Source organism: Mirounga leonina, unplaced genomic scaffold, assembly GCF_011800145.1.
Source record: "Mirounga leonina isolate KUSES-001 unplaced genomic scaffold, KU_Mleo_1.0 Mir_101664, whole genome shotgun sequence".
Taxonomy (NCBI): Eukaryota; Metazoa; Chordata; class Mammalia; order Carnivora; family Phocidae; genus Mirounga; species Mirounga leonina.
This window is the reverse complement of record NW_023270175.1, coordinates 18,492,796-18,502,994: the sequence shown is the minus strand read 5'-3', so window position 1 is coordinate 18,502,994 and position 10,199 is coordinate 18,492,796. Positions and strand designations below refer to the sequence as shown.

At 36.8% G+C, this 10,199-nt stretch overlaps 1 protein-coding gene across 1 annotated transcript; it reads left to right on the top strand.

The window, feature by feature from the left end:
- Positions 1 to 5,347: 5,347 nt before the first annotated feature.
- LOC118012806 (actin-related protein T1-like) lies at positions 5,348 to 7,225 on the top strand. The gene has a single exon (XM_035008370.1). It carries the CDS (start codon positions 5,846 to 5,848, stop codon positions 6,977 to 6,979), a length of 1,134 nt encoding a protein of 377 aa, XP_034864261.1. The 5' UTR covers positions 5,348 to 5,845; the 3' UTR covers positions 6,980 to 7,225.
- The last annotated feature ends 2,974 nt before the right edge of the window (positions 7,226 to 10,199 follow it).

Below are 10,199 nucleotides of genomic sequence, written 5' to 3'. Positions count from 1 at the left end.
AATTCAGTTTATTAGAATTTGGTTGAAAAATTTTGCTTCTATGTTCATTAGAGATATTGGCTTGAATTTTTTTTTTCTTTTGGCGTCTGCTTGGCTTTGTTATTAACATACTTCTGGCCTTATTAAATGAGTTTAGAAGTGTTCAGTTCAGAGGTGCATGGGTGTCTCAGTTGGTTAAGTGTTGGACTCCTGATTTTGGCTCAGGTCATGATCTCAGGGTCATAAGATTGAGCGCTGTGTTGGGCTCCATGCTCAGCATGGAGTCTGCTTGAGATTCTCTCTGTCCTCTCCCTCTGCACCTCCCCCCACTCACTCTTTTTCTGTGTCTAAAATAAATTTTAAAAAATTAAAAAAAAAAGAAGTGTTCTGTTCAATTTTTTAAAACAAGCTTGCAAGACAGTGGCATTAACTCTTTGAATGCTTGGTAGAATTCACCAGTGAAGCCATCTGGTGTTGGTGTTTTCCTTGTTGGGAGTATACCTTCAAGGATTCAGTCTTGGTAAGTGATATGTTTGTAGGAACTAATACATTTCTTCTAGATTTTCCAATTTGCTGACAAAAACTTCACGGTAAAAAAAATCATGGTATTTTCTTGATTCTTTGTATTTCTTCAGATTAGTTGGAATTTTTCCTCTTTAATTTCTAATTTTATTTATTTGAGTCTTCTCCTTTTCTCTTAATCTAGCTGAAGGTCTTTTTAAAAATTTTTTTCAAAAACCAACCTTATTTTCATTGATCTTTTATATTGTTTTCGTATATTCTATTTTATTTATTTCTGCACTAATTTTATATTCTTTTTCTGCTAACTTTAGGTTTATTTTGTTCTTATTTTTCTAGTTACTTGCAGTGTAAAGTGAGGTTTGTTTTGTTTTGTTTTTGAGATATTTCTTCTTTCTAAATGTAGACATTTATCACCATAAATGGCCCTGTTAGTACTGCTTTTGATGCATCCTATAAGTCTTGGTGTGTTGTGTTTTCATCTTTGTCTCAAGATATGTTTTTACTTCTTATTTGATTTTTTTTTCTTTGCCCTATTGATTGCTCAGGAGTGTGTTTGTCTTAATTTGTTCAGAATTCTATCACAAAAGTAACATAGATTGAATGGATTATAAACAACAGAAATTTATTTCTCACAGTTCTGGAGGCTGGGAAGTCCAATATTAAGGCATCAGCAGAATCAGTGTCTGGCAAGGACTTGCTTCTTGGTTCATAGATGGCTGTCTTCTCACTGTATTATCACATGGCATAAGGGGCAAGGGAACTCTCTGAAGTCTCTTTTTAAAGGGCACTAATCCTTTTTGGTTTTTTGTTTCTTAAAAGAAATAAAAGACATTCAAGTTGGCAAGGAGGAAGTCAAACTTTCACTATTTGCACACGATATTGTACTCTATGTAGAAAACCCAAAAGACTCCACCAAAAATTGCTAGAACTGACACACAAATTCAGTAGTCACAGGATACAAAATCAACACACAGAAATCTGTTGCATTTCTATACACTAATAATGAGGCAGCAGAAAGAAATCAAGGAATCAATCCCATTTACAATTGCACCAAAACCCAACAGATAACCTAGAAATAAACCTAACCAAAGAGGTAAAAGATTTGTCCTCTGAAAACTATAGGACACTTCTGAAATAAATTGAAGATGACACAAAGAAATGGAAAAATATTCCATGCTCATGAACTGGAAGAACAAATATTGTTAAATTGTCTATACTACCCAAAATAATCTACACACTTGATACAATCCCTATCAAAATACCACCAGCATTTTTCACAGAACTAGAACAAACAATCCTAAAATTTGTATGCAACCACAAAAGACTCTGAATAGTGAAAGCAATCTTGAAAAAGAAAAGCAAACTTGGAGGCATCACAATTCCAAACTTCAAATTATATTACAAAACTGTAGTCATCAAGACAATGTGGCACTAGCACAAAAATGGACACATGGATCAATGGAACAGAAGAGTAAACCCAGAAATGGACCCACAACTATATGATCAACTAATCTTTGACAAAGCAGGGAAGAATATCCAATAGGAAAAAGGCAGCCTCTTCAACAAATGGTGTTGGGAAAACTGTGCAGCAACATGCAAAAAATAAAGCTGGATCACTTTCTAACACTACACACAAAAAATAAATTCAAAATGGTTGAAAGACCTAAATGTGAGACAGGAAACCATCAAAATCCTAGAGGAGAACACAGGCAGCAACTTCTTTGACATTGGCCATAACAACTTCTTCCAGATATGTCTCCAAAGGCAAGGGAAATAAAAGTAAAAATGAACTATTGTAACATCATCAAGATAAGAAGTTTCTGCACAGTGAAGGAAACAATCAGCAAAACTAAAAGGCAACCCACAGAATGGTAGAAGATATTTGCAAGTGACATAGCTGATAAAGGGTTAGTATCCAAAATCTATAAAGAATTTATCAAACTCAACACCCAAAAAACAAATAATCCAGTCAAGAAATGGGCAGAAAACATGTTGCTCTGAAATTTTGTGCATATATATTTATAATTGTTTCATATTCCTCATTAATTGACCCTTCTGTTATTATGTTCTGACCTTTTTTGTGTCTTGTGACAATTTTTGACTTAAAATCTGTATTGTCTGATATATGTATAGCCCCCTGCTCTCTTTTGGTTACCATTTGCATGGAATATTTTTTTCTATCTCTTCACTTTCAGTCTATATGTATCCTTAAAACTAAAGTGAGCCCCTTGTAGACACCATATAATTGGGTCTTGCTTTTTCATCTATTTTGCCAATTTGGGGAATTAATCCTTTTATATTTGAAGTAATTTTGATTTAATAAACTATTTTGTTTATTGGTTTCTGTCTGTATTATATTTATTTTGTTATTTTCTTTCTTGCTTATTGTCCTATTTTGTTATCTGATGGTTAAAGGATCCGCAGAGCAGAAATGGGACATTGTTTTTCAATGGGTATAAAGTCACAGTATTACAAGATGAATAGGTTCTAGAAATCTGTTGCACAATATTGTGCCTGTAGTTAACAATCATTCATGAACTTAAGAACTGTTAAAAAGGTAGATCTCATGCTAAGTGTTTTTTTCTCTAAAGATTTTATTTATTTATTTGAGAGAAAAAGAGAGAGAGAGAGAAAGCACAAGCAGGGGAACCAACAGAGGGAGCTGCAGAAGGAGAGGTAGAAGCAGGCTCCCCACTGAGCAGGGATCCCCATGTGAGGCTCGATCCCAGGACCCTGGATCATGACCTGAGCCAAAGGCAGATGCTTACCCAACTGAGCCACCAGGTGCCCATCATGCTAAGTGTTTTTAGCACACACACACAACAAGAGGACACAAGAAATCTTTTGGATGTGATGGATATATTTATTACCTTGATTGTGAATGGTGCCACAGGTGTATGCTTGTGTTCAAACTCATCAAAATGTATACATTATATATTTGCAATTTTGGGGGGGAATGGGTGGCTCAGTTGGTTAAATGTCCAACTCTTGATTTTGGCTCAGGTCATATCTCAGGGTTGTGAGAATGAGCCCCATGTCTGGTTCCATGCTGGATGTGGATCCTGCTTAAGATTCTCTCTCTTGGGCACCCGGGTGGCTCAGCCATTAAGAATCTGCCTTCAGCTCTGGTCATGATCCCAGGGTCCTGGGATCGAGTCCCACATCAGGCTCCCTGCTCGGTGGGAAGCTTGCTTCTCCCTCTCCCACTCCCCCTGCTTGTGTTCCTGCTCTCGCTATCTCTGTCTCTGTCAAATAAATAAATAAAATCTTTAAAAAAAAGAAGATTCTCTCTCTCCCTCTGCTTCTGCCCTTCCCTTCCTGCTCATGCTCTCTCTCTTTAAAAAAAGAAACCCATATATATACATTTAAAAATTTTGGTATATTAAGTATACCTCAAAAAAGCTGGGAAAAGGAAGAGTTGATGTTTGTATTAAGGTTTTCCAGAGAAATAAAACTAATAGAATAGATAGATGATTGATCAATAGATGATAGATAGATAGATAGATAGATAGATAGATGATAGATAATAGATGATAGATAATAGATGATAGATAGATAGATAATAGAGATAGATTTATTATGAGGGATTGCTCATGCAGTTATGGAAACTGAGAAGTCGTATAAATTGCCATGTGTATCCCGGAGACTAAGGAAAGCTGGTAGTATAGTTCTAGTCCAAGCCAAAATAACTGAGAACCAGGGGAATCAATGGTGAAAGTCCTGGTCTAAGTTTAAAGGCCCAAGAGACAAGAGTAGCCATTTTCATTGTCCATTGGCAGGGGATAGGTGTCCCAGAGACATCCATTTCCAGAAAGTAAAATTGCTCTTCCTTTGCCTTTTTGTTCTATTCAGAGCCTTCAACAGTTTGAATGGTGCCCACTTGCATTGGTGAGGCAATTTTCCTTACTTTATCAACTCAAATGCTAATCTCTACTAGAAATATCTTCAGGGATACAGTCAGAAATAATGTTGTACAAGCTATCTGGGCATTCCTTAGCCAAATCAAGTTAACATAAATTTAACCATCACAATGTTACTGTCTGTTTCTTTTTTTTAATGTCTGTTAATATTTGCTTTATGTATTTTGGTGCTCCTATGTTGGGTACATAGATATTTATAATTGGTATATCCCCTTGTTGGATTGATCCCTTCATCATTATATATATACTTCTTTGTCTCTTGCTACAGTCTTTGTTTTAAAGTCTATTTTGTCTGATATAAGTATTACTACACCAGCAAAAAGCCAGTTCTTTTAAAAAGTTCAAAGAAGTAGAGAGAATATTACTACTGACATTACATAGATACATGAGGATTATAAATAAATACTTTGAACAATGGTATGTTGTAAGATAGGTAAATAAAATGTATTATATCCAAACAGTGAAAGAACCTTGAAGACAATATAGTAAATTAATTAAGTCAGACACAAAAGGACTCATTACATGCCTCCATTTATATGAAAAAGGCAGAAGAAATTTATAGAGACATAATATATATTAATGGTGTTTAAGTCCCAGGAGGACAGTCTAAAGAGGGTGATAGCTGAAGGATACAAGGTTTCTTTTTGAGGTAAATAAAATATTCTAAGCTTGACTTTTGTAACATTTGCACATATCAGTGAATATACTGAAAATATGGGAATGTACACTATAAATGGGTGAATGTATTATTTGTGAAATTTATCTCGAAAAAAGCTGTTAAAAACAAGAAACATGTATGGGAGGTAATAAAAGATAGTTTTCTGAGCTCTTCTGAAACTGGATTAAGGGCATCCTCATTCCAGTCTCAACCTGTGTCTTGTGGTTAGTTCCTCCCCTTAACAAAGGTAAGGGTATTTTTTTTTTTGTCATCCCCCCCCTCAAATAACTTAGCTGTGCACAGAAGCCAGTTTTCTGGAAGAAGCCCACAGTTGGGTTACTTCACTTGGTTCTAAGGCTAGGCCTTTGCTTCAGGTTCATAGACATAAGCTGTCCATGGGTATGGTTTGCCTTCCTCTTTTTCATGTTTCTCCAAGCTAGGAGTATTGGTGGCTCAGAGACCCCACCCCTTAAAATCCCTTTGTTGCTCTCTGAGAATAATTGTTGCCTTGGCTAGATTGTTACATAGGGGGGCAATCATCACTGAAATTGCCACAGCAGGCCCTGCACTGCCTGAAAGGGGACAACATTCATGGGTTGAAGACGGGGTATTCTGGGGGACTGGGGACAGTCTGCTAGCTCCTCCTGAGTGTCAACTTGAGAACTTTGGAATCCTGTGGTTTTAAAACTTCCAGAAGTGCCTGTTATCACACAAAGTGGCAAAGTGTTTTTTATTTTGTTGGAGTTCAGAAGAGCATGCTGCGGATATGTTTAACCCATATGTATTAGATATTCCAGCTGTAATTTTTGACAACGGATCAGGACTCTGCAAAGCAGGCCTTTCTGGAGAGATTGGACCCCGTCATGTCATCAGTTCTGTCGTGGGACATCCTAAATTCAACATGCCATTATCAGAAGCCACTAAGAAAAGGTACCTTGTGGGAGAAAAAGCCCTATACAAATACGACGCCTTGCATTTGCACTACCCCATTGAGCGTGGACTAGTAACAGGATGGGATGACATGGAGAAACTCTGGAAGTATCTTTTTGAGTGGGAGCTAGGAGTAAAACCCTGTCAACGACCTGTGCTCATGACTGAGCCCTCCTTGAACCCAAGGGAGACTCGAGAGAAAATGGCAGAAGTGATGTTTGAGACCTTCAATGTGCCTGCTTTCTACCTGTCCAATCATGCAGTGGTAGCACTATATGCCTCTGCCTCTGTCACGGGATTAGTGGTGGACAGTGGGGATGGGGTCACTTGCACTGTCCCTATCTTTGAGGGTTACTCCCTGCCTCATGCTGTTACCAAGCTCTACGTGGCAGGAAGGGACATCACAGAGCACCTCACTCGGCTCCTCCTTGCTAGTGGAAGTAACTTCCCTTGCATACTCAATAAGGCCTTAGTGGGTGACATCAAAGAGAAGCTGTGTTATGTGGCCTTAGATCCAGAGAAAGAGCTATGTAAGAGGCCAGAAGAGGTTCTGAGAGAATACAGACTGCCAGATGGGAATGTTATCTACATTGGAGACCAGCTGCATCAGGTGCCTGAAATTCTTTTTGCACCTGACCAGCTGGGTATCCACAACCCAGGACTCTCCAAAATGGTGTCCAGCAGCATTATGAAGTGTGACACTGATATCCAAAATAATCTTTTTGCAGAAATTGTGCTGTCTGGGGGCACCACTCTTTTCCCTGGGCTTGAGGAAAGACTTATGAAAGAACTGGAACAGTTGGCTTCCAGAGGAACTCCCATCAAGATCACAGCTTCTCCTGATAGATGTTTCTCTGCATGGATAGGTGCATCCATTGTGACCTCTCTGAGCAGTTTCAGGCAGATGTGGATCACTTCTGCTGATTTCATGGAGTTTGGGACATATGTTGTTCAGAGAAGATGCTTTTAAGGAATCCAGAGCACAAGGGCCTGCTTGAAGTGTCAGATCACAGGAGCACTTGTGGAAGGTGACATCTTCCTTTGTGCTTTGGCATGGTGTTTGATAAAATTGATATGACATTTTCGTTTCAGTTCATTTTTGGTGGCAGCAGAGTAATTTCTGATCCAGGTATTGAATCATTTTAAATGGTTCTATTCTACCTTTTCCGTCTCATGGACATTGTTAGTTGTTTTCTCCAGAGAAATCTTTTGTTTATTTGTTGTGGTTGTGTCTACTTACAGGGTTTATAGTTAAAGCAGGTGCTTGAGACTCATGCCCAGATGCTTGACTCAGTGGAATCCCTAGGGCCTTCATTTTAATCAAGTATGTTGGATATTTTTGACAGATCTAGTGCTAAGTAAGACAAAAATCACCAGAGAAAGTGTGAGAAGTGGAGGGGAATTAAGTAAAAGAAATGTTATCCTGCTGTTAGGGCTCAACAGACCCCTTCACTCAATTGGATCCTTTATTAGGAAAATAGGGTTCTCTGCTGTTATCAGAGGTTAGGTAGCTAAATAAGATGAAGCTGTTTTTCTTGGCAAAGTGGAGAAATGTGAACAGAAATCACTATTTGATTAAGGTTCTTTAAGCTCAAGGCCCCTACTCCCAGTTGGAGTATTAAGAATCAACACCTCTACTCTTTGTTTTTAATTTCAAAGATATTTATAGCCTCATTTAGTTAGGGGTAAAATAATGGAAATATTTAATGGTAATCAATAAATAAATTATTAAATAAATTATGTCTACATGATTTTTTCTCATTAATTTAGTGTTATTTTTCCAAAATACTGTTGGGAGACAGATGGAAAATTCAGAGAAGTCTCTGTAATGCAAACTGTTTATTTGGTAAACAAAACAGTGACACTTTCTCACATATATGTCTATGCACAATTGTATGTACATGTATAAATGAATATTTGTATGTGATTATAAGTACTTGGACAACAGAAGGGTACATACCATTGAGTTTACATAGGTTGGTGGAACAGAATAAAATGAGAAGTAATACAGGTGAAAAGAACAGGATGGAGAACAAATCACAAAGAGGTATTCCAAAAATTTCAGTCTGAACGAAATAAAACTTAGTCTAAAAAAAATTCCATTTTGCACGTATCTTTTGAACTTTGTCTTCAGGGCTGTCACATTGCTGGCTTGAATATAGCCATGAAAATTACTGAATGAGATAAATCACTATAAATCAGATATTTTAGTTTTTAGATTTATTTGAGAGACTGGCTTAATAACATACTTCTGTTTACAGATAACAGAACCACAGTAGAACTAGAAGATAGTGGAATACCACCTTCAAAGAGCTAGGGAAGCATTACTGTCTATCTAGAATTACATACCCAGGAAAACCATTCCAAGAAAGATGGTAAAATAAAGATTTTTCCAACAATAATGAAAGTGTCTACTGCCAATAGATCATCACTATGTAAGACTGTTGAATCACAGACCTGTACCTCTGAAACAAATAATACATTATATGTTAAAAAAAAAAAAAAAAAGAAGATAGCAGGAAGGGAAAAATGAAGGGGGGAGATCAGAGGGGGAGTCGAACCATGAGAGACTATGGACTCTGAGAAACAAACTGAGGGTTCTAGAGGGGAGGGGGGTGGGGGGATGGATTAGCCTGGAGATGGGTATTAAAGAGGGCACGTACTGAATGGAGCACTGGGTGTTATACGCAAACAATGAATCATGGAACACTACATCAAAAACTAATGATGTAATGTATGGTGATTAACATAACATAATAAAATTTTAAAAAATTTAAAAAAAATTTATAAAAAAAGATCATCACTAAAGGGAAATTTATATGATTAATTGAGGACATATAGAAATCCCAGAATAAGATATATATGGTATAAAAAGAAACAATGAACATTTAAAAATGGTGTAACTAGAGGTAAATTTTAAAATACTGACTGCATTAATTTATAGTATTATCATAATACAAAGGATGAAAACTCTGTAATGCTAAAGGACTAAATCATGAAAACTGATTTGACTTAAAAAGCTTTGAATATATTTGCATTTATCAAAAAGAGAAATATTAATTAAATTTAGAATATGTATGTTGAAACTGAATAAACTCTGCAAAAAACCTTAAAAAATAACCAAAAACCCCCACCAAATAACAACTGCAATTGGAAATACTAAAAGGCACTTCTAAAAAAAGTATCAAAGACAAAATTTTAATGAAAATTATAAACTGATTAAAAATGAATGAAGGACACCTGGTGCCTCAGTTGGTTAAATGTCCGACTCTTGATTTTGACTCAGGTCATGATCATGTGAGATTGAGCCCCACATTGGGCTTTACACTGGGCTTGGAGCCTGCTTAAGATTCTCTGTCCCTTTCCCTCTGCCCTTCCCCCCCCACTCAAAAAATGGATGAGAACCAAATATTAGAGATTAAGGGGTGGAATGCAGCTAATGCTGGAATTAGTAAGAAATGTATAGTCTTAAATGTTTATGTAAGTAAAAAGAAAGGGTGAATATCAAAGAGTTAAATGTCTAATTTATGAAAAAACAGAATAAACCCTCAAAATAGGAGGAAGGAATTTAAAAAATAAGAAATCAGAAATTAGTGAAATTTTGTCATCTGCAACAACATGGTTGAGCCTAGAAGGTATAATGCTAAGTGAAATAAGTCAGTAAGAGAAAGACAAATACCACCACATGATTTCACTCATATGTGGAATTTAATAAACAAAACAAATGAACAAAGGAAAAAAGAGACCAAAAAAAAAACAGACTCTCGGGGCGCCTGGGTGGCTCAGATGGTTAAGCGTCTGCCTTCAGCTCGGGTCATGATCCCAGGGTCCTGGGATCGAGCCCCACATGGGGCTCCTGGCTCAGCCGGGAGTCTGCTTCTCCCTCTCCCTCTGCCTCTCCCACTGCTCATGCTCTCTCTCTCTGTATCTCTGTGTCTCAAATGAATAAATAAAATCTTAAAAAAAAAAAAAAAACAGACTCTTAAATACAGAGAACAAACTGGTGATTGCCAGAGTGGAGGTGGGTGGGGAATGTGTAAAATAAATAAAGGGGATAGAAGGTACACTTTTCTTGATAAGCACTGAGAAAGGTATTGAATTGTTGAATCATTATATTGTACACTTGAATTTAATATAACAATGTATTTAATTGCACTTGAATAAATAGAAAAAATGAGATATAAAACAAG

Bases quoted from the DNA above. Each gene is read 5' to 3' on its own strand.
- LOC118012806 (XM_035008370.1), top strand. From the start codon at position 5,846: ATGTTTAACCCATATGTATTAGATATTCCAGCTGTAATTTTTGACAAC.